The sequence below is a fragment of the Ovis canadensis genome, chromosome 26 (genome assembly GCF_042477335.2).
Source record: "Ovis canadensis isolate MfBH-ARS-UI-01 breed Bighorn chromosome 26, ARS-UI_OviCan_v2, whole genome shotgun sequence".
NCBI lineage: Eukaryota > Metazoa > Chordata > Mammalia > Artiodactyla > Bovidae > Ovis > Ovis canadensis.
The window spans coordinates 34981984-35007650 of record NC_091270.1 but is presented as its reverse complement, the minus strand read 5'-3'; the positions used below and the strand labels follow the sequence as shown (position 1 = coordinate 35007650).

The window sequence follows — 25667 nt, the reverse complement described above, 5'->3', positions numbered from 1 at the left end:
CAAATAAGAAAAATAATGTCCAATTTTGGATATATTTAAAAACACACCTGTTGTCTTTTTACCTAAGAAAACAGTAATGTGCATACTATTAATAAAACACTATTACTAGCTGTGAAACATGCTTTAGAGCTAATAAACAGTACCATAATCTGTATTATTTCATGTATAGGGTGATTCTCTACTATCCAAAACTCAACCTAAATATTTCAATGTTTCTAATTAATTAAGCATTTACTATATATGTTTCCCGTGCCACATTCCATTTTTTCCAGATAAAAAACCCTGTTTTACTTCCCATTCTGAATTCAACTTCAAACTATACTGTATGGTTTATTTTCTATGTTTATGTAATAACAGATACCACATTAAAGCACAATTTGGCATGGTAAAACTTTATCTTTTTCTTTCAACATCTAACTTCTAAAGACTTATCAAAAATATTACCTATTATGAGTAAAAATTCATTTAACATATCACCACTCTCTTACATAGACTGCAATAACTATGAAAGGGCACCTTTTAATGTCATAGCAAAGCTGAAGCTATAAGACTGCCATACCAAAGAGTTCAGTGTCAGTCTATGCCAAGACATTTTTAACATAATGCCATTCACAGAACCAGTTCTTAGCAAATGCTTATCAATGTGGCACGAGGCCAGTGTAATTTTCAAAGCTGCCTTTCAGGAAACTGAAAAAAAAATTGTGGATTCACAGAAGCGATAACAAAGGGGGTGGTGGAAGGCCATATCGCTCCTCTATTGTTCTTGAATTTGATCCTTTTGATGTCTTTTTGCATTATACAAATGACTGAATATTTTAATTTCTTACAAAAATTCTAAATATACAGTTATTTTATGGGAGCTTTCTAAAATGCTTTCACTGGCTTCTATATTTTGTAATGTGTGAGAGAAACACAGAGAAATTAAAATTCAGCATCACCTTAATGCATGACTAGACGCTCCACCACATATGTTCCTAATAAAATATATCTTTTATTAACACATTTTAAGTACATAAAAACACATTTAATGTCGAGAACATTCTTTCTCAGTGTACTATAACTGAAAATTAATTCATTTAAGAGAGCAAAATCAAATATTAACCTCTATGTCCAAACAACAAAATAACTTGAAAGTGTCCAATTAACATAACTACAAACTAGGTGATCATTACCAAAACAAAAATTCATATCCTAAAAGAGAAGAAATGATGAGGTGTGTTGCAAGATTCAACTTGTTAAATGATATACTGCCCTTATTTATAAGCTATCAGTATTAGCTTTTGAGAAATTAGTTTTGCCTTCTCTCTAATCTCTTTACCTGCATGCACTGTAGAGATTGGAGAAGCGAAACACTCAATTTCCCAGCTTCCTTTGCAGGTAGAAACAGCCATGTGACTGAGATTTAGCCAATGAGATGTAAGCATGAGTGATATGGCACTGCCCCTTCCCTGGGTGTTGTTTTTGCTGCCTGCGGCAGCCATTGTGAGATCACGAGGCAACATTCATGAGAAAAAGGCTAAGAAAATAGCATAGGTGTTAATCCTGACACTGCTGAGCCTCTGAGCAAGGTAAGAGCTGCTTCTTGCTATGTGAGACAAATAAACTCCTTTAAGTCAAGTTGCCTTAACAAACTGCATCTAAAAGCATTTCTGGGGCTTCCCTGGTGGTTCAGTGGTAAATATGTTTCTAGTGCAGGAAACACAGGTTCGATTCCTGATCCACGAAGATCCCACATCCTGCGGAGCAACTAAGCCCTGTGAGCCACAACTCTTGAGCTCATCTTCAGAGTCCACATGCTGCGAGTACTGAAGCCAGAGTGCCCAAGATCTTATGCTCTGCAACAAGAGAAGCCTCAGCAATGAGAAACCCTTGCAGCAACAGAGACCACACACAGCCAAAAATAAATAAATAAAACGATTTTAAAAGCATTTCTGTTGGACAGCCTGAAAAGTGAACACCAAACATAAGAACATTACAACGACTTTCATTCTAATTAAACACTTAATCCTGTTCCGCCTCACTCTTACCAAATACCTAGGCAAAATGGTTCTCTTTAGTGTGGCTTCAAGTAAATGAAAATATCTTGTGTTATTAATAATACTCCTCCTGCCTTTCCTCAGAGTATGTGTAAATACATACCTCCCCTCTTTGCTTAGAGTAATTGCTTTTACTCTTACTAGCTCAGCAGAAAGAATTCTCTTAGTGCAGTGAATTGCCTTCACTTGGGTCAATGAGAATATCAACTCTGAGGTTCAAACTGGCACTTTTCATAATAATGAGTACAAATATCTCATCTCCAGCTGCACAGAAGACCCAGATTCCAACAGAACTGGAGGCAAGGAATATTTCTACAGAGACGATTTCTTTCCCTCTGCTGACTCATAAGATGTAAATGAATACGTTGAGGCAAAATTCTGAGCCACACTGAACCGGATGCTTTGGTGAAGTCACTGGAACCACTTTGGCCCTCTGAGCAGGTGTGGGCCCTCCTGGGATGCTACCATCTTCATCTACTCTGGATATCCTGCAACATCACCCCAAACTGACATATTCACACTCATTCCTTGTGTCTGTTTAACAGAGGGAACTGTATCCTGGACTAGACAGCACGCTTTGCCAATCAATTTATTAATATTACAGTGCACAGTGCCCCACACAAAGGTTGGTAAAAGGGCCCATTCCATCTGGACCCCTATAACCACCACCTTATTGCTGGCAGCTCCCCCTCCACAGTCCATGCTCCAATGTGTTAAAATTCTTTCATTTTCTTGAAGGAGCTCACCTTCAAGGCTTCCCTCACCTCCAGGCTTTCACATGCTATTTTCTCTCCCTGGAACACTCTGTTTCTTGGCTAATTCCTCCTATCCTGGGGTCCCAGCTGACATGGCTCTTCTCGTGGAAGACCTGGGGAGTCAGCCTCACCTGCTTGGAGCTGCCTGGACACCTAGTCCATGTCATACCATGACTGTCTGATGGTCTTTGCCTGACTCCATGGTAAACCGTGGGCTGTGGGAAGGCAGGGGGCTACGTGTGACTTAGTCCTGGCTACAATATCAGCATCTGGCATTGTACCTGCCACACAGGACATGTCTAACAAATACTTGTTTATGAAATGAATGACTTGACCCTGCAATGTGAAAAGATAGTCTGGAAGCAAGGGAAAGGCTGGTTGGTGGCAAAGACCAAAACTAGAAAATCCTTCAAAAAGCTCCAAAGTATTAGAGTGGGTGATAACAAAACTGTTGATATTTGACTGTTTTTCACCTCTAAGAAGAGCAATTTCAAATGTTTCAGCCTACTAATAAAGCCTGAACTAGAGTAGGCAGAAGGCTTCCCAGGTGGCAAAGTGGTAAAGAACCCACCTGCCGATGGAGGAGCCATTGGAAATTCAGGGAAGATCCCTGGAGGAGGGCAAGGCAATCCACTCCAATATTACTGGGCTTCCTTGGTAGTTTGGTAGCTTGGTAGCTTGGTAAAGAATCTGCCTGCAATGCAGGAGACCCCGGTGTGATTCATGGGTCAGGAAGCTCCCCTGGAGGAGGGCATGGCTACCCACTCCAGTATGCTTGCCTGGAGAATCCCATGGATAGAGGGGCCTGGTGGGCTAGAGTTCTTGGGGTTGCAAAGAGTCAGACACCACTGGAGTGACTGAGCATGCCCGCAGAGTAGAGAGAGCGTAAAAACAACGGAGATTTTACAAGACAGAGTCATAGAGTCTTGCAACCCAAGAATTGTGGTTAAATGAGAAAGAACAATGGGGAATTTGAGGACATACTAAGGACCCAACAATGGTGGTGTGAAGAGAAATAAATCAGTATTCACTGAGTTTGGGAAATAAGCAGAGAACTCATTTAGATTAGATAAGAATAATTTTCAGGTGTCAGTAACACATCAAGGACTTTTAAATCTGGAGCCAGGAAATTCACAGAATTTGAGGTTCAAGGGACCTTGGAAATCATCTCGTCTGATTCCTTTATTCTGTATCCCTGTTTGGTTAAGCGATCAAGGTCACTGCCTTGGTTACCAGCAGAACCAAGGCTACAACCCTGGGCTCTTGGAATCCAGGCCAATACCACTGTCAGTGCAGCAACCAATAGCAACACCACCTCTTTTTCTACTGTTTACAACCCAGGTGGATAAGAAGAAATGTGACTACTCCAATCTATTTTTTTATTGGAAGATTTCTCAGACCCTCTAGTTATGTAAAATGGGTAAGCTCATAAAAGATTCTTACTGGGGTAAGTAGAATTATATTCTTTACTTAATTATAAAATTCTTCCTACATGCAAAACTCTTTTTTCCATCATGGCTATTCACTAGATCTAACAGAATTACAGCAAGATTCATAGCTGGAAAAAAACCTAAAAAAAACAAAAAACAAAACCAAGAGGTCCCAGGTTTTAGTCCCATCTCTGCCACTGGCTGTGTGTCCTTGGGCAAGTTAATTCTCTGGGCCTCCGACCTCCTGGTGTAAAATCAGATAAACTAGATCACCTTTAAGTACACTGAAACTACGATGGCCATCAAATGAATGGTTCAAAATATTTTTATGTAAATTCAAAAAATAAAATGTGCCCCAAGTGTCACTATTAGTCAAACTCTGGTAATAAAAGCTTTAAGCTGCCTTGTAAAGCTATCTGCTTCATAAAAACAGTAGAAACAACCTAAAATGTGTTCTAATGGAAGATTGGTTTAAATCCTGGCTCAGTCAGCAACAGGATGTTATATGACTGCTAAAACGCACGTGGTAGATAAATGCATTAACATGCAAATCTAAGATATGTCCATGCTTAAAAGTAAGCTATAAAAGAGTATATATTATGCTTCCATTTCTGTAAAACAAAAAGGGGTAAAAAAGCTTACATGGGCTTACACATGACTAGAAAAATTACTGGAAGGATAAACAAGCCCCCACGAGCGTGACTGCATCTGTGGAGAGGGCCTGGGTAAGAAAGAGGCTCACCTGGAATGGTATAACCTTCTGCACTGTCTGATTTTCTTTTTAATTTGGAATGTGGATTGATTTTTTTTTAAGTTAAAATTAAAAGCCACTTGGGAGCTATTTTAGATTATAGATTGTTACAGAGTACCCTTACATCTTTATTTTTCACCTTTTTATTCTTTAAAGTTGAGAAAAATGACAGTGGCGTATAGGCTAGGAAAGACACAGCCACTGGTTCCCTCGGAACTTGTTCCATTTACCTTCAGCTGTCAGCTCAGACCGAGAGGGAAAGGCTGGCAGATTCCGGTGACAGGTCAAGGGGAGTTATGAAACACGAGGAAGAGGTGCTGGAGAAAAATGGGAATTATCCCACAGAGCAGGGAGATGCCCCTGGGAAAACTAAAAGCAGTCAGCTGAGAAAAATCACTGGGGACAGAGATGGAAAACAAGACCCAGAAGAGCCAGCATTCATGGGGAACAAAACAACATCTACTCAATATTTACATACTCGGAGGATGCTAGCACGGTTACCACTAACCAGCCCAAATTCAAACGATCAGCACTCCCGTGTTTATAGCATGAAATCAACTTAATTGACCACAGTTGCAATTATATCCAAACAACAGGCAGTGACAGGAGGCAAATGAATCCTCTAAAAGTGGGCAGGCCAGTGACATGTGCCTAAAATATACTCTGCGTTCATTTCCATCTCTAGGCACAGAAAATAAAAAGCAGATACAAGCATGAAGATCAGAGGCAGTCTCTTGTGATTTGCAAACATTTTCACCATGAAGCTTGGAAAACTTAATTTGTGGTTCATTTCCTACCTGTCCACAGCCATTATGATGCTTTATTTCAGCAAGGTCGAGAACACAGCAATCGTTTAGCATACCAAACCAGCCTGTCACAACCTCAGTGAGGAACTACAGACGAAAAACTACGGAACCCTCTCTTTTCATCTCCTTCTTTAAAGGAAAGAGAACTAGTTGTCTTGATTTACCTGTCGCCCATTTCCGAAATCATGTGAAGGAAAATGTAACCGAACAGGTGCTGATTTTTTTTCCAGATCTGGCTGGTGTCAGAGCAAAGAGCTGGGAGCATCCAGGCAACAGTCCGGCTTTCAACGAACAAACCAAGCAGACAGTAGCTTGCAGACGAGGAAAAGTGCTAGGCACATGTGTTGAAGCACAAGAGAAAGCTGCTTATTTTGACAAATTATGCCTGGTTCTCCCATGAGAGCTTTCTTTCCTCAATAATCTGTCCCCTTAGGAAATTTCTGGTTAGCACCTGCAAGGTAACCACGATGCCCCCCCCACCCAGTGTAACAGTACAGAGAGAGGTGTACCAGACAAACCTGTGTGGAAAATGACAGTGCTTTTCCGAAACCCTGAAGGGAGTCGCAGGTTCCGCAGCAACCCTTTGGCAGTCAGCCGGACGTGAATGGTGGACAAGGAGAACTTGGGAGACAACAACATGTCTTCAGAGCAGGTGGAAAGAAAATTTCACAGAAGAACCAGCTCCCACACGGGCTCTCACATACTGTCTTTTCCAACCCTGCACTCGTCTTCCAGGCCAAGAAACAGAGCGAGAGAAAACATGCCTACATGCCAGACGCTGCTTACCGCGCCCGCACAAAAGAAAAGCCCCAGAGCTATCCAAGTGCTTCTGGCTTCCGCTTGCACTGCCAGATGTTGTCGAAACAATGCTCTTCCTCTGAAGCAACTCCTCCTAGCAGCCCCAGCAGTCAGCAGCCTCTGAATGACATCACACTGAACATGCTATGGGGTTGTTATGGTTTGCATCAGAGATGGTGAAGGGGAGGAGAAAGTGGGTGGTCTTAGGTGCTTTACATAACAACCAATAATGTCACCGGTTTGGTGACGGCTTGGAAGATCCTTAAGGGGAAACAACTACTTTGAGATGTGCCTAATACTTATTTAGTAATTATAAAGAATTAAGACTTCATTAAAGTAGTCTGTGTTCTGATTTTTTAAATTGTAATTATACCTATAACTTAAACTGTAATTATATATATACACATACACACTAGTAGTAACACAGGGCATTTTTTCAGATATTTTACATAAGCCTATATAGAAACCTAATACCTCAGACAAAAGTGTTCCCAGTTACAGTTTTAAGTAAGACGCCTACTATAACATCTGGAACTAAGCACTGTAGGTCAGTTATATTTCTTAAAAAAATCTTTTTACTGTATTAATGAGAGATTGAGAAAAGGTTAAAGTTCAGCTTTACCACTCATATTCTGGAGACCTCACTAATAACCAACAATAAAAGGTTAATGCAATACCTCTATCAAATGTAATATAATAGTTCCAGAGGAATAAAAAATTAGTCTGACAAGCAGTGTTCTAAAGACTCCACTTACTGACTCATTGACTCATTGTACTTACAGTATATCAGGCGACCTCTCAAGAATAGTAGTGTTTTGAGATTAGGAACACCAGGAAGGTGAGATTATTGTGTATCAGTAAGAATTGAGATCTAGCAAATGTTTACTTGAGTAGAGTCCTTTGTAAAAAGTACATTAAAATATGATGGCAAAAACTAAAAGAAGTTGCAGGACAAAGGAATATGGACATAAGAGAATTGCACCCGCAAAATGCTCACTTAGGTGAAGCTAATATTAAACCAGGAAGAGCCCAAGCTCTTGATAGATTTTAATTTTTAAAAGTATAAGAAAACAATATGTAAAAAAAAAAAAAAAAGATCTATGCATGTTTCCTAGATTTCCAAAACTTGGTAACAGAAATGAATGTGGCTGTTGACCATAAATAACTAATAGATGCTATGAGAATGGGCAGGACACAGTTACTTTCAGAAATTCTCTAGAGTGTTCAGGGTGTGATGAGTGGAGGAGACAGACAGGAAAGGAAATTCTGAGTAATTCCTTCTCCCTTTTCACTCACCCCACCTCCCCACAACCCCAGCCTCTGTGGGCAAGCTACAGCTTATTCATACACAGATGAGGGGTCTTGTAAACATTTTGCCCACGGAAGCACAAATAACCAAGGAATTAAAGTCTGGAAAAGCTACATTTAGGTATTGCTTCTTCACTTTATCACAGTTTTTATTAAAAAGCAAATTAATTAATTCCACAATTTTCCACAACCAAGTGTCCTTCCTGCTCCCCATCAAGAAAAAAAAACTTGTAAAAACTAAGATTAAAAACCAGCATTAAAATTATAAATAGAATACTACTGATATTATTAAAAATAGACAGGACACCACCCTGTTTACATGTTTTTTGTTTTGTTTAGTTTTTTGTTAGTTAAGTAATAGTAAACTCTATCCTGGTTGAAAGGGAAATCCTTTAGCCCGGGTTACTCTAAAAGAAGAAAATAGCAACATGCCATCAATTCATTTTACTTATTACAATGTCTACTTGAACTACTAAGCTACACCACATATATGAAAAGTTATGTTGCTAATGATCTTTCTAAACAGCAGAGCATGGCTCTCTGCTCCTCCCTGTGAGTGATGCCCTGTGGCCCTGGGAGGACTGTGGTGTTTCCCATCCTCTGGGGAGCTCTTCCTTCAAAGGCAAAAAGCCCAAAGCCAAAAAACAGCACAGCTAGGAACTATAAGAATAAAGAGAAGCAGTGCCAGTCAAAAGGAAAAGTCAAAAGTCAGAAGGAGTAGTTCCTGTTTCTACAGCAATGTGTACACACACACACACACACACACACACACACTCACACACACTCACACACACTCACACACACACGGAAAAAGGGAAAGACTAAAAACAGCTCAAGCAGGGTTTCCCTTCTTTCCCAAACACAAGTCTGCCGCCTGGTGGCCGTTGAGCACAAGTGCACCAAAGCAAAAAGGCAGCCTTGACAACTGATAAACAGCCAATAAAATGTTATGTGCCAGACACACTCCTAAACGCTTTTTATGCATGCACTCTTTTAAATAATCAATCAGCAATAATTGCAGGGTTACAATAATTTTTATTTTATATAGATAGATAGATAGATAGATAGATAGATAGATAGATACACACACACTTCTGGGAGGTTGGGGAAGCACAGAGTTTAAAACTGGTTCAGAAAGTTCAAATAATTTGATCACTTATTTGATCAGTTACGTGTGTACACACTGTCATTTCTGGATTTATACCAAATACAGAAGTATAAAAATGATAATAAAGTGTTCACCTTTATTATACAAAGTCTTAATTTAAGAGGACGTAAGGAAAAATTTAAGGAACTTTTAGTACTTAAATGAGAAAAATATAGTTATAAAAATTAAGAGTAAGATCACAGTCATTAAAAGGAAGTATTTTCTTTTTTAAAAAGTTGAAGTGGTAGAATAGCTTTATAAAAAGCCCATGATATGAACGGAGTTTCCATTAATGACACAAAGAAAAATAATAAATAATTGTAGAGAGTAAGGCTTTAAAAACTAAAGAAGGTATGTTATGGATGATAAAAGTGTTTGGCAGTCAATGTGTTATCCTGTCATAGTAGATTCAAACATCAAGAATCACAGGTCTCACTGCAGTCTGTATAGAAATGTGTGTGTTTCATTAGTGACTTGACGTTAGAAAACAATGATGTTACGATTCCAGCATAGGCTATGCAGGGTTGCTCAGATGCTACGAAATACATCCAACTAGGACAGATTTATTTATTGTTAATGATCATTAAGAATCTGGAGATAAAAAAAAAAAGAATCTGGAGATTAATGTTTAACCAGGGATTCAAGCCTCTCTATTCAACCAATCTTCCCAAGAACTCCAGCACGAGTATCAGTCTTAACATTTATTATATTTCCTCCCTTTCCCTAACACAGCCCTAATTGCCAGATCTTCTTTATTTTTATATACGGCACTTTTTAAGTTCAAGCCTCCATTCCACCTGCAGAAAGTTTCAACGCAGAGTCCAATTTTTCCATAATGTCTTCTTGCTTAGCAGGAAGAAGAAGGTCTATAAGACACACTGTGAGTAACTATCAGAAAATTCACATGAAACGACCGGGAAGGGCTTCCCTGGTGGCTCAGGGAAGGAGCCTGGAATGGTGGTGGCTCCTTCCTGGTGGTAAGGAGTCTGCCTCTCAGGGCTGGAGGCACGGGTTCGACCTCTGATCAGGAAAATCCCACAACTAAGCCCGTGCGCCACAACTACTGAGCACGTGCTCTACAGCCCAGGCATCACAACTCCCGAGCCCCGTGTCAGAGCTCCTGAAGCCCACATGCCCCAGAGCCACGGCTCTGCAACAAGAGGAGCCACCGCAGTAAGTCCGTGCACCACAGCCAGAGAGTAGCTCCCCGATCGCTGCAGCTAGAGAAGAGCTCGCTCAGTAACCAAGAGCCAGTACAGCCCAAAGTAAAGAGATAAATAAAATTCAACCTCCACCCAGCCCCTAAGACTATAAATTCTCCAAGGTTAGTGGCATTACCTTTTAGTTCTGGTCGCCCCAAATAAAAGCAACAATGTTTTATCCACATACAATATGTGTTTTTAAAAACGAAGGGAAAAAGTGTGCTCAATGTAGAATTAAAAAAAAACTCAAATTATCTGTACATCATAGTGCTCTGTAGCCAGTTATTTTTAAACTTAAAAATTTCACTTAAAACTTAAAATTCTTTAAACCTTAAAATGTCAAACTTAAAATTATCCTGTGAAAATGATAATGGCAATGATAATGCCATTATCATTCTAAGGTATTAAATAATCCTCTATGTTACTATTTTAATGGCTTTAAAAATGTTATTGGAATGCCAGTGAACATAAACAATACCTGCTGTTTAAATCACTCAGACTGTTTCCGATTTCCCCCCCTTTTAAACAGTTCTGAAAAGCAATAAATAAGTCAATCATTTTCCTAGAATCAGTTCTGATAAACAGAATGCTGAGGTAGAAGGCTTTTGTCACATGTCGCCAAAATGCCTCCATCCAGGAAGGGCTACAGTAACTTACACCACCTCCCCACCACCCCCACAGTGATATGTATGAGACAATTAGTCCCCACGCATTTCACCAGCACTCTTAGAAATATAATATTTGTCACTGCTATATTTAAAATGGATAACCAACAAGGACCTATTGTATAGCACAGGGAACTCTGCTCAGTGTTAAGTGGCGGCCTGGTTGTAGGGTTCAGGCAGTTTGGGGGAGAATGGACACATTGCATGTGTGGCTGAGTCCCTCTGCTGTCTACCTGAAACTATCACAACACTGTTAATTGGCTATACTCCAATATAAAATAAAAAGTTAAAAAAAGTTTGTAAACTTTTTCAATATTTCTTAGCCCTCTTTTGTGTCTTAATTCTTTTACCATTTTTTAGTGAAGTATAATTGATTTGCAGTGTTATGTTAGTTTCAAGTATACAACATAGTGATTTCACATTTTTATAAACTCCAGTTAAAACTATAAAATATCGGCTATATTCCCTGTGCTGTACATTACATCCTGGTACCTTACTTTATACCTAATAGTTTGCACCTCTTAATCCCCTTCCCCAATATTACCCCTCTTCCGTACCCTCTCCCCACTGGTAACCACTAGTTTGTTCTGTCTCTGTGAGTCTGTTTCTGATGTTCATTATTTTGTTTTGTGATGTTCATTATTTTTTAGATACCATAGTAATAGTGAAGTTGTTCAGTTGTGTCTGACTCTTTGCACCCCCATGGATTGTAGCCTGCCAGGCTCCTCCATCCATGGTCTTCTCCAGGCAAGCATACTGGAGTGGGTTGCCATTTCCTTCTCCAGGGGATCTTCCCGACCCAGGGATTGAACCTGGGTCTCCCACATTGCAGGCAGACTCTTTACTATCTGAGCCACCAGGGAAGACCAAAATACAGCACCCGGGATTCCCAGGTGGTCTCCCATCCAAGTACTAACCAGGCCTGGCCCTACTTAGCTTCCAAGATCAGACGAGACAGAACGTGTTCAGGATAGTATGGCCATAGATAACATAGTATGTCTTTTTTGGTCTGACTTACTTCACAGCATTCTCCTGGTCCACCCATGTGGTTGGAAAGTTTTTCATTTTTTATGGCTAAGTAATATTCCGCCCCCAACACACACACTCACACACACACACACACACACACACACACACACACACATCTTCTCTATCCATTCAACTGTTGATGGACACTTTGGCGGCTTCTATACCTTGGCAATTGCACATGGTGTTGCTATGAACATTGGGGCACATGTGTCTTTTTGAATTGGTGTTGTCATTATCTTTGACTAAATACCTAGGAATGGGACTGCTGAATCATATAGTTCTATTTTTAAAACATACTCCATATTCATAGCGCTGCACCAATTTACATTCCCACTGACAGCACACCAGGGTTCCCTTTTCTTTACGTCCTCACCAGTATTTACTATTTGTCATCTTTCTGAGGATGGCCATTCTGACAGGTGCGAGGTGGTGTCTCACTGAGGTTTTGATTTGCATTTCCCTGATGATCTGTTTACTTTCCTACTGTGCAGTTGTCTTTACCCTGATTTGAAATGGCCTGAACTGGAGTAAACAGGTTGCTGATGTTGTCCCAATCTGTGGTGTGACTGCTACTACTGTTTACAATGGCTTTCGGTTGAGATTTAATAGACATTAGTTTTATGTGCACAAGGTAATGATTCAGTATAAGCATAATCCTGTTTTTTGCTCTTCATAAATACTGTGGGGGTATTTAAAAAAAAAAAAAAACAAACTGAAGATTTGTGGCAACCCCATGTTGTGTTGAGCAATGCTATCGACATCATTTTCCCCCACAGCATTTGCACATTTTATGTGTTTGTGTCACTGTGTGATACTTTTTGCAAAATTTCACACTTTTTCATTATGATTATATTCATTATGGTGAGCTGTGATCAGTGGTCTTTGGTGTTACCATCGTAACTGGTTTTTTGCTTTGTATGTTTAAATTAAGATATGGACCTTTTTTAGATGTAATGCTATCATCACACAGTTAATAGACTCTGTGTGCTTAGTCGCTCAGTCGTGTTCTACTCTTTGCAACCCCATGAACTGTAGCCCACCAGGCTCCTCTATCTGTGGGATTCTCCAGGCACGAATACTGCAGTGGGTTGCCATGCCCTTCTCCAGGGGATCTTCCCAATCCAGGGATCGAACCCAGGTCTCCCACATTGCAGGTGGATTCTTTACCAACTGAGCCACCAGGAAACCCCACGAATACTGGAATGGATAGCTATCCCTTCTCCAGGGGGTCTTCCTGACCCAGGACTTGAACTGGAGTCTCCTGCATTGCAGGCAGATTCTTTACCAGCTGAGCTTTAATGTAAACATTTATGCACTGGAAAACCAAAAATTAACGAGAATTACTTTACTGGGGTGGTCTGAAACTGAACCTGCGGTACTGCTGGCGTATATCTGTTATTTGTCAATATTGTGAAACAATCACAAGTCTAGTTACAGCTAACATCCATCCCTACGCCTAGAAAAAATTTTTTGACAAAAGGAAGGTCTAAACCTTTTGTTGTCATAATTAGTAATCCTTTCTTTCATAGTAACATCCATGGAAAAGTCTTTTCTGTAAAGTCTGTACTTTTCATGCTTGCATTCTGATGTTTGTTTAAAACTTGAGTCTGGAATATATTTGTGTGTGGTGTGTGAATTAAGAATCTAGCTCCTGATAAACAGATGGTCCTTGTTCCAACAATCCATGCTTTCCCTGATTTGAATACCAAACTTCACACGTTGCTCAAACACCATCTGCCTTTTAAGCGGGAGAGGACAGTTATAATCATAAAACCACAGAGGAGGACAGCCTCACCCCTACTCTCAGTGAAAGAAACACTGGCCACCCTGGTGTCACCTTATTGGAGGAGGTGTGCAGTTCTCAACCATCTCTGTACACTTGCAAGAGGGGGTACAGAGAGCAACCCGATCCTCCTGAGCTGGATTTAGTGAGAGGGGAGGTGGAAGGAGCATGCCTTTTCTACTTCCCAGGGCAGACTCCACGGCACCTGAAAGTGATGATCTTGTGTAAAATAATCAGAGAGCAGGATAAATACAACTCTGGTGCTCTGGCATCCCTAACAGCTTTAATGTGGGGTAGAACCACATAATAATAGTACCTGGTATGCGTGGCATCATCCTTATAAACAGCAAACCAAGGTTTATTTAGAGTCAGAGTTGGTGAGAATCTTGCAGCATCATCATCTTTAAATAAATGACAACAGCTAGACCCCACGAGGGTGGTTCTTGACGTTCAGTGGTTTTCCCTGCTTGCTTAAGGGATTTAAAATAATTCATTCTCCTGGAAAAGAGCTCTAATAGTAAGACACTAGAATCATAAGAACAATGAAAAGGATTATCCTCGTCACTGTCTCCTAGCAGCTACCCTTTGAGAACTTTTTATATAACAACTCTACATAAAATACTTCTATACTGGGAAGTCCTCCTGAAACATGCTTGTGTCCCCAAGTGAGAAATATGAGCCTTTGGAGAGGCTTAGTAATGAACCCAAGATCAGGACACCAGGGGAATGCCGCAATCCCAACAGTCAGTGCCGGCCAAGTTCATTTTCTTTCTGCTCCTCTTCCTTTGCCCACGAGGTGATGGAACTGTCTTTGATGTAACTGATTTTCAACTACTAAACTAGTCAAATTAAAAAAAAAAATGGTGAAGCCGGTACTCTTTTATGTTGTCAGTCATGCTATAAAAGGATATGAAGCTTTTGGAAAGCAATTTGCTGAGTGAAGTGGTGACAAATATGCTGTGTTTTGATTTGTTTATGCTACTTACAAGAATTTATCACAGGGGACTTCCCTGGTGGCCCAGTGGTTGAGAATCTGCCTACCAATGAGTGGGACACGGGTTCAATCCCTGGCCCAGGAACCAAGATCCCACATTCCACAGGGCAATCTCACATGTAACAGCCATTGAAGCTGTGCTCTCTAGAGCTCGTGATCTGCAACAAGAAGCCACCACAGCAAGAAACCCGTACTCCACAACCAGAGAGCAGCCCCGCTCGCTGCAACTAAAGAAAGCCCAAGTGCAGCAAGGAACACCCAGCACAGCCAATATACTAATTAATTAAAGAAAAGAATCTATCACAAAAACTCCCCTAAACTTTGAAGGTATTCGTTGTAGAGATGTTCATCACAGGATCATCTGTGAATGTGCTATAGAAGAACCGCAAATATTCAAGAGGAGCAGTTAAATGCTGCTGCATATGTTAAATGTAATAGTCATTATAAGTGATTGCTTGTATTAGGGGACAGCAGGGTATAACGTTATCTACATTTTATTTCAAATCACAAATTAAAAAATACTAAAGGGTGATTTCTAAACAGGCTAAACATTTTAGACCTTAGCAAACTGCTATAATTCAAGTCAAGTGATTACTGTACACAAATGAAAAGATATGAAGTTGCTCCATTTTAATCTCCACCACCGTTTGTTGCTTTAAAAAAAGAAAACTATCTGAGAGCCATAAGATTTAATGCTCAGAGGAGCATGTCTGTATGCGGAGGCAATGTCTTCTGTACAGTCTAAATGATGACATTGCAAGCAAAATAGAAAGACGACGTGCTCTGCCATCACAGGCTTAGAGAGCAGGGAGAAGCCTTGGTGATCAATCATTTCAACCATACAGAAAAGAAAACTAGTATTAAGAAGTTACATGATCCACCCAAAAAGTCACTGCTGTTTGGACACTACTTCTGAGCATCTGGGCTTCCCTGGTGGCTTAGATGGTTAAGAATCTGCCTGCAATGCAGGAGACGTCGGTTCAAGTCCTGGGTCGGGAAGATCCTCTGGAGAAGGGAAAGGCTACCCACTCTAGTATTCCTGCCTGGAGAATTCCATGGACAGAGGAGCCTGGTGGGCTACAGTCCATGGGGTTGCAAAGAGTCGGGCGTGACTGAGCAACTAACACCTCACTTTCTCAGTTTCTAAGCTGCTCTTCCAACAGCCAACAAACTGTGCCTTTTCCTGAGCAGGCTCACCATAATACTCAGTCAGTGTTAAATAATGATAGTCACTAACCATCAACAGAGAAGCCTGGAAAAGTCAAGTTTATGACTTTTGGAAAATACGTGTTAATACTCAAAATCTAGATTAAATCACAGTGCTGACCCCTTAAAATACAGCTTCTCCCACTGCAATTGTTAGAGCAGGGTTAACTGAAGGCAGGCATTCTCAAACTCTGTCCTATGCCCTATTTCTTTAGAGAAGGAAATGGCAACCCACTCCAGTGTTCTTGCCTGGGGAATGCCAGGGACGGGGGAGCCTGGTGGGCTGCCATCTATGGGGTCGCACAGAGTCGGACACAACTGAAGTGACTTAGCAGCAGCAGCAGCATGCCCTATTTCTTTTTTTAAAAATATATATTTATGTATTTATTTATTCGGCTGCACCAGGCCTTACTTGCAGCACAGGGGATCTTCAATTGTGGCACCCAAACTCTTAGTTGCAACATGTGGGATCTAGTTGCCTGACCAGGGATCGAACTCAGGCCCCCTGCATTGGGAGAGTGGAGTCTTAGCCACTGGACCACCAGGGAAATCCCAGCATGCCCTATTTCTAATCCATGGTTTAGAGGCTTTGCCAGACAAAACCACAGTATGATTTATACTGTCCATTTCTTTTCTCAGTCAGTTGTTAATTTGCCATTGTGATAACCTTTCCTATCAAGGGTCACTGTTACATTAAGTGTCAATGGAAACAAGACATCGCAGTAGTCCCACAATGTGACAAGGGAAAATGCCTAATGCTAATAGTTTTTCCGCATGTAGAAAGGAGATATATATTGGAGGTTGGTTTTTTTTTGTTTTGTTTTGTTTTTGCTATGTCTATGAAAACAAATATCCTTTACAATACTTTATATTTTTATTGATTTTTGCCGTGCTGGGTTTTCGTTACCGTGAGCGCTCTTCTCTAGCTGTGGGGAGCAGGGGCTACTCTAGTTGTGCGTGGGCTTTTCACTGCAGTGGCTTCTCTTGCGGGGGCACGCAGCCAATAGAGTGTGTGGGCTTCAGTACTGGTGGTACACGAGCTCAGCAGTTGCAGCTCCCAGAGAGCAGGCTCAACAGTTGGTGGCACACAGGCTTAGCTGCTCCGTGGCATGTGGGATCTTTCCTACCAAAAGCTCGAACCCGTGTTTCCTGCACTGACAGCCAGATTCTGAACCACTGAGCCACCAGGGACGCCCTACAATACTTTATGTAATCACTGACTTGAGACGTAAATTAAGACTGCCTTTCCAAGCTGCACAGAGCAGGCATATTAGACTTGTTTAGTTCCTTCACTGTGACCAGTATCAGTAGCAGCTCCAAAGCACAGAGATTTCACACAGCAAATACTCCCCAAAGGAACTGCAAAACTTGTGTTTGAAAACTACCAAAAAGTCGTTGAAAGAAATGAAAGGAGACCTAACTAAAAGGGGAGGCCACCCCACATTCATGAAGCAAAATACTGAATATTGTAAAGCTGGCCAACGCTCCAGAAATGCATCTGCAAATTCAAGGCAATCTCTATCAAAATCCTAAATCCAACAGCTTCTTTGACAAGCTGACACCAATGTTCACATGGAAATTCAAGAGGCTCAGAACAGTCAAAATAATCTTGAAAAAAGGACAAGTTGAAGGATGTGCACTTTCTGATTTCAGAACTCATCACACCACAGTAAGCAAGACAACATGGTACTGATGAGGATCAGCACGTAGATCCATGTGTGACCCCACGGACTGTAGCCCATCAGGCTCCTCTGTCCATGGGATTCTCCAGGCAAGAATACTGGAGTGAGTTGCCATGCCCTCCTCCAAGGGATCTTCCCAACCAAGGGATTGAAACTGGGTCTCCAGCATTGCAGGCAGATTCTTTACCATCTCGGTCACCAGGGAAGCATACGGGATAGCTTAGAGAGCCTAGAAACGAATCCTCGTGTTCACAGCCAACTGTTTTCAACAAAGGTGCCACGATAGTTCAGTGGAGGAAAGAGCAGTGTTTTCCACAAATGGTGCTGGGACAGCTGGAAATCTATATACAAAAGAATTAAGTTGGATCCCCCTACTTCATATCATATACAGAAATTAACTCAAAAATGCATCAAAGTATAAGCGCTGAAAGTGTAAAATGCTCAGAAGAACACATAGGTATAGGTCTTCATGACCTTGTACAAGCAATGGCTTCTTAGACATAATACCAAATGGATAAGCAACATAAGAAGAAAAATAGATAAACTGGATCTCATGAAAATTAAAAATGTGCCTCAAAGGGTGTTATCAAGAAAATGAAAAGACAGGGACATACTGGTGGTACAGTGGTTAAGACTCCATACTCCCAACACAGGGGGTCCAGGTTTAATTCCTAGACAGAGAACTAGTTCCCACACATCATAATTAAGTCCTGGCACAGTCAAATAAATACTAAGAAAGAAAGAAAGAAAATGAAAACGCAACCTACAGAATGGGAGAAAATTTTTTGCAAATCATCCATGTGATAAGAGCCTAATATTCAGAATATACAAAGAACTCCTACACCTCAATAATAATAGTACAAATAATTTTAAAATGGGCAAAGGATTTGAATAAACATTCCCCCAAAGAAGATACATGAATGGGCTCATAAGCTTCTGAAAGATGCTCAACATCTTGAGTAGCCATCAGAGAAATGCAAATTGAAACTACAATGAAATACCAGTTCATACCCATTAGAATAGGGCTTCCCTGGTATCTCAGATGGTAAAGAATCTGCCTGCAATGCAGGAGACCCGGGTTCCATCCCTGGATCGGGAAGATCCCCTGGAGGAAGAAATGGCAACTCACTTCAGTATTCTTATCTGGAGAATCCCAGGACAGGATCCTGGTGGGCTACAGTCTGTGGGGTCGCAAATGGTCAGATACAACTGAGCAACTAACACTAGATCTAGACTAGACCCACTTGCTATAATAAAAATTAAAAAAAAAAAAGCGGACAAAAACAAGTGTTCACACTACTGTGTATAAAAGAGATAACTTATTCCTACTGTGTAGCGCAGGGAACCCTACTCAATGCTCGTTAATCACCTATATGGCAACAGAACCTAAGACAGAGTGGATATAGGTATAACTGAATCACTTTGCTGTACAGCAGAAACTAACACAGCATCGTGAATCAACAGTAGTCTGATAAAAATGAGTTAAAAACAAACAAAAGCACGTGTTGACAAAGATGTGGAAAAGCTCATGGAAATGTAGAACCAGTGCAGCCACTTTGGAAGACACTTGGGAAGTTTCCCAGTTAAACCCAGAATTATCACCTAGCTTTCAGATAAAAGTTATCTGATTTAACATGCAGTCATCCTGTAGCGTGTTGGGCTTCCCTGGAGGCTCAGGTGGTAAAGAATCCACCTGCAATATTTTATCTTCAAAATACTAGGATGTGCTGGAAATTTACAATGAAAGAAAATAAAAATCTCATTGTGTGCAGAAATGTTTCCTTTGGCCTTTAAAAATTAGTTTGGTAAACATGTATGTTCAAACTCGTGCTCTTGGAAGCCTTTAGAATTTAACCTGCTCCTAGGTCCTCTCTAGCTCTATAGTAAGTGAGAGCCTGTAACAGGTAAGCCTGTAACTTGCCTGCCTGATTAAGCTGAGGAAACCAAGGACGCCTCAGGAGCATCAAGTTATTCCATATGGAAGATTATCCATCCCATTTTCTTTAATATGCTACCTGTATACAGGGGGTTGGGGTGAGGGGTATCCACAAATTTATACCTCCTATTCAGGCTTTCCTCACTACATCAGAGCCTTTAACTAGGAACCAGCAATGCTCCTTCCTAAAATTTATTGCAATTGTGATTGTATATTTATTTGCGCAATCCTTCAACTTTCCTGGAACCTTCCTGAAGACAAAGCCCTTACTCATTTGGGGCTCACCTTTAAATCCTTAGCTCCCAGTGCTATCATGAAGCATGATAATCTGTAATCAGTGTGTCATAGTAATACCCTTCTGCCTCTGCCGTTTGATTTGCTGTTGTAATCCTCAATGGACTCAGAAGCCATCAAACTGTCTTATAACAGCATATTAAGGAGGAGAATTTAAGTAGTGGGTAGGGACCTAACCAGCTATAGATAAAACATAGAAACTGTAGTGAGTACAGTTTATAAAATCTTCTCTGGCTTCAAGAGACCAAGTTTTTTAAAGTCCTAGTTGATGTTCAAAGGTTCAGAGACAGTCTTAGAGATAGGTGTTAATTTTTTTCCATAGAAGTGTGAAAAGGAAAAGAAAAATGTTAAGTGCTTGCTACTACTAAACCTGATCACAAGATTTTTAACCATTAAAGACTATCCATTTTACAATAGCGTATTTCTTAGAAAAAGTATATTCTCCATATCTCCACATGTTGAATAATAAATATGCTCCACATTTGAAAAAAAAAATCATTACTTAAAAAAGCAAATTATCTGTGATTAATAAAACATCCTTCTGCATCAGAAGGCTTAGCAACCCTGTTCACCAAGTTTTAGCCCTATGCCAGCCAATGTCACAAGCAGTTATGTTTATGCCACAAAACAAAGTATATTTATAAGCAACTAGTGAAAAATCACTGTGAATACACTTAAATACTTGATAATATAACTTTACAAAACGATTCTTTTCCTCTATCTGTATTTAAAGTGGTCACTTACCTGTATTCAAGGCTGTAAATAGACTTTTTCTTGAAGGATCTAAAATATAAGAGAAATATTTGTAAGATATACATTTTACAGGAAATATCACACAATAAACCATTTTACAAATAAAGTTCCCCTTCTCAAGTATAAAAAGATATTCCAAATAAGATCAAATGGTAGTTTAATGGTTTAATGGTGATATTATTCATTGTCACTGATTAAATATGTTAGGACAAACCACAGTTTTTTTCAATTTAAGAACTACTAAAATTCAAATTCAACAGTACTGAATTTACATGTGTCTTACACACTTTATGCTATTCCACCACTTACAGAACAGGAAAAGGGCCAGAATTTATGAAAGAAAGGGTGTGATTTCTAAAACTGCTAAGTATTAAATCCAGTTGTATTGCTATTCAGCTATGAAGGAAAAAATATATATACGCTCTTCCTTCAAATGGATATGATATAAAATTGTAAGCAGGGGAATTCTTTCACAATGTATGTATGCATTAAATCAAATTTATTCTAATTTTCATTGTCAATTATACACCCATAAAGCTGAAGAACAAATACAACCAGGAGTGGTGACAGGCACAGAGCCTCCAAAGTCAGTCACGAGGAGATTATGAGCACGTTTTCCTGACACGATAGTCGTTTCTAGGGCAAAGGACCGGCAGATCAGTCAGAACAGTTGCCACATTCTATCCATGGAATTTTACAGAGAAGATAATCTCTTAAAATATGTGGCCGTTGTAAATAGAAAGCATTGATTTCCACTCAAGTAAAACCTCTGTGATACAAAAGCTCATAAATTCAATAAAAGGGCATTTTAGAATACTGAGGTTCTCTGTTCTGTAAAGGTATCCGAGGAATCAAGCTATTCCAACTCTGCAAGTGACCTTAGTCTCAAAGTTAGACTTTTTTTTCCCAGGTACCAGTGTATGTGGAGATCATGGGGCTTTATCATCCATCAATAAAAACAGATTTCGTAAACTGATGTCATCCCAACAAGGGGTCATTTGATGTCTCAGAAGTTTATTTAAGACCTTGGACAGATGAGAACCTATTGGCACTTGGAAGAATCTCTCTGCCAGTATCTGTACCTATTCTCTCTTGAATTCAATAGAAAAAAAAAGTGTTGGTAAATACTAATAGGTAATCAGCCTCAAGTTACCACAGGAACCTTCACATACATACATCTCTCTCTCTCTCTCCCTCTCTCTCTCTCTCTCTCTCTCTCACACACACACACACACACACACACACACACACACACACACGTTGAGAAGGACGCAGAGCAACAGACTCACTGCTTTGAGAGACTAACACCTTTCTGGAATGTTATTTAATGACATAATAACAAGTTCCCAAAGATTCACACAGTTTAACTCAGTGATCCCTCTTGTAGGGAAACCTCATGGATGTAACTAGAATCTGAAGCAATGAACAATGTTCACCTTCAAAGATGTTCATCCCAGTATAAGGTGCCACAGTGAAAGTCAGAAATTGTGTTCAGGAACCACAGAATTAGAAAACAGGAGACAATTTCATAGTCATTTAAAATGAAGATGCTCTCATGACATACTACTAAATAATATAAAGCAGCCCAGCACAAGAGAGGGTACATACTATGCTCTGAGTTTTCTTGAAACAAAAGGAAAATGATTTGCAAAAGAAATGAACAGGAGGAAATGGAGCAGTTATTCGTGGTTGATGGGATGAAGGAGAACTGTGTAACTTTCTGTCTTTTTTAGACTCTCTAATATAAATATGCCTCACACATGACAGCTCAAGCTTCTCATTCACAATTATTCTTTCAGCTAAACAATCTTTCAGTTCACTGAATAACAACTGTTGATGTGCTTAAACTCCACTGTGATAAACCTGCAAGAGAACATTCCATATAAGCAGTGGTCGCCCAGCCTTTCTGGCACCAGCGACTGGTTTCATGGAAGACAATTTTCCCATAGACCTGGGGGCAGGGTGGCAAGTTGTCGTGGGGTGGAGAGGTGGTTTTGGGATGACTCAAGTGCATTACTTTTATTGTCACTTTATCTCTATTATTATTGCATCAGCTCCACCTCAGATCATCAGGCATTAGATTCCAGAGGCTGGGGACCCCAGAAGTATATACCACTTATGTTGTAAACCTGAAGATTAACCTTTATAGCTGCAGCAATTACAAAGTGAGTGATTCAGAGAAGAGATAAAGAAAGAGGTGTGGGGGTGGGGGTGGCGGTGAGGATAACATGGTTGGATCCAAAGTATAAAGTAAACCATGAATTTCTATGCCATTACTATAGATCACCACTTTCACATAATTTAACTCTGGAAGTTTTATTTCTTATCACCTTATAGCTTTGCTCTATCTGCTGATTTCTGTGTATCAAGTTTTAGCTACAGAACCAGCAGACTCTCAGAACAAGAAGAGCTCCCTCAGTGTAAAATCTGCTATGGCTTTATTTCTCAGACTTTTTGTAAATAAAAGTCTGAGGTACCATGAAGCTGTCAACATTTTAACCTCCTACAAGCCAAGGATTTGAAAAGCCTCATCTTCCTCTTCTCTTCACCAGGAGGTCCCATACCTTTTGGAGGAGTTTTCAGAAAGTGCGCGTGACCTCTGGGTACAAAGGGCTTCAAATATAAGGATGCTGAGGAGCCATTCTGAAATGCTGGTTTTGGAGGTTTTTCCTCATATTTGATGACAGCGGCATTACCAGCTAGAATAGAACAGAAAAGTGCATTTCAGTTTACTGATAACCACAGTATGAATCTTCCGTGACCTATCTGTCCCTCTTGAATTTGCAGGTGCTCACTAAGCACCTACACCACCTGCCAGTCGTTACTGGATGGTGGGGATACAACGACAGACAGCAGGTAGTTCTGTTCGCAGGGATGATCGTAACCAGAGTGATCACACATCTTGGTACAGCCCAAGTTCATGCCTCAGGTCCAGGGCAGCTGTCATCTCACATGAAACCTGGGAGGTGTTTTGGTATCCTTGGGGGTTCTGGAACCAATCCCCTGTGGTACCGAGGGATGAGTATTATCCACAAACTCATCTGTAGCTGTGAAGATGAGATCAGGTTCTGACCCTTCTCCACTGCAGCAAGACGCTAAGACTCCAACATCTGCCCTAGAACAAAGGTGCCTAAGCCTCAGAGTTGAAACAGAAAATGGAATTCCACCTAAATAATAAAAGCATCTCTTGTATTCCGCACACACCTTTCTTCTCTCACTCACACAGGAATTAACTCGGGGTTGGGGGCAGAGGGACGTTTCCAGGCGCTAAAGGAACTGAATAAAGGACTTTTGGAGCAAATTTGAGACTAGCCACCTATGCTTAGACTGTGCTGTAATTCTGAGTCCATGACAGTTAAACTAGCATAAGGGGGCTCCCACAGAAGCAGGCCTACACCATTTCCCAGGAAGAGGTCGGAGTGAAGGTGACCAAATACTCTACTAGGTCTGACATGTCATGGGTCCTGGAAAGGATGTCTGCTATCTTGCTAGTCTCTGATTTTGCTTCTCTGTCTTCACTGGGACCCTAAAGGCAATCTTGGCATTATCAAAAGACAATGACATTTGGAAATAAAAACACACCTTTAAAAAAATTAATGATTTATAACTCGTTGACTGTCTACCAGAGTGAAAATCTGAAACCACGGAGTAACCTGTAGACAAAGCCTTCAATAGATGCTTTGCTTACTTGTATTTCTTCTTTTGCACAGTAATGACTGGAGCCCTGGGCAATGAAAAACTAAGTATCTTTCAGTTACATGAGACAACTGTGTAGATGGCATGTTTATGTAGGTTCTCCACCAACGAGAAATTTCTCTTCACATTTATAGCTTCCCACTGGATTGAAAAAAATAACCCAAATCTTCTATTGTATCCTTAAGGTTTATAAGGAGCAGGGGAAGAGGCAAGCAAAACGAAGGAGCAGGGTCTATTTCCTGTGCTCTGAATTCAAAATAAGAATGCATTTTCACACCGCATTTTTGGTAAAGGTGCACTGGGCCCGTCATGAGGTCCCATGAAACAGTGTTCCCAGCTGTGGTATGTTTGAGAGGATGATGGAAACTTTAGGAACATAACCAGCACCCCCATCACTTACTGCACTGTTTCTGGCTGAGTGTTATCTACATTTTAGAATCGAGGTAAGTGTCCAAAACCTTAAAGGAAAGGTTTGGAAACAATAGAATCGGCATGTAAAGATAACACAGTAAGCTGTTTCAGAGACTTGCCTGGGTGGCTCAGGGGTAAAAATCCACCTGCCAAGGCAGGAGTCACTGGTTCGACCCCTGATCCAGGAAGATCCCACATGCTGCAGAGCAACTAAGTCTGTGTGTCACCCCTCCTGAGCCTGTGCTCCGGAGCCTGAAGCCCATGCGCCCGAAGCCTGTGCTCTTAACAAGAGAAGCCACTTCTCTGAGAAGCCTCTGAGGCCAAAACCAAACAGTAGACCCCACTCACTCCAACTAGGGAAAGCCTCTGTGGTGACGAAGACCCAATGCAGCCAAAAATAACACATAAAATTACATATATCAAAAAGGCTGTTTCCAATTTTAGTAAGTAGTAATAAAAACAGAGAGAAGAGCACCAGCAGTGACCTGATTAAGAGGGGGAGGGCATCAGTATGTCCTTATCATTCTGAAATTCTCCTTTTAGTTCTCCAGAACTGAATAATCTTTGAAAAAGTTCACTGTCTAGGAGCTCGGCTCCTACAAGGAATTTTAACAGCACTGCTTGGCTCTTGCTGAGAGGTTACCATGTTATACATAATGCTCAAGAGTGTAAACACAGCACTTTGCCCTTTTCTCTCCACATCTCAGGAGGGGAAAAAAAATGAAAAGAAAACTACTTAGAAAGTTTTATAGTTTTTTCAATTCCCATAAAAGTTTACCTTTTTATCTATCTCCCCTTGGTAACCATACAAACCACTGGCATATTTATGTCACCATATACTTACTGGGCTGGAGGTTTGATCATTCACAACCTGGTTTCCAGGCTTAATTTCCCCCTCTGCCAACCCAGACGGGACTTTTTAATCATTTGTTTCAAAATAATTTTCAACACCCAATTCTAACCATCCAATTCCAGTCTAATTATT

The 25667-nt window shown here is 40.5% G+C and overlaps 1 protein-coding gene and 1 pseudogene across 9 annotated transcripts in view; both read right to left on the bottom strand.

The window, feature by feature from the left end:
- The window catches only part of MTUS1 (microtubule associated scaffold protein 1), a 190561-nt gene that overhangs the window by 58981 nt on the left and 105913 nt on the right, over window positions 1-25667 (bottom strand). For 8 of the 9 annotated variants that reach the window (XM_069573316.1, XM_069573322.1, XM_069573320.1 and 5 more), the window contains 2 exons: window positions 23140-23274; window positions 20567-20605 (listed from right to left, as the gene is read on the bottom strand). In XM_069573316.1, the coding sequence (XP_069429417.1) occupies window positions 20567-20605; window positions 23140-23274 (174 nt within the window). Of the gene's footprint in view, window positions 1-6296; window positions 6749-20566; window positions 20606-23139; window positions 23275-25667 lie in introns of those variants that run through there. The other variant, XM_069573323.1, reaches the window with a different exon arrangement.
- LOC138431174 (5S ribosomal RNA) lies at window positions 11767-11885 on the bottom strand (annotated as a pseudogene).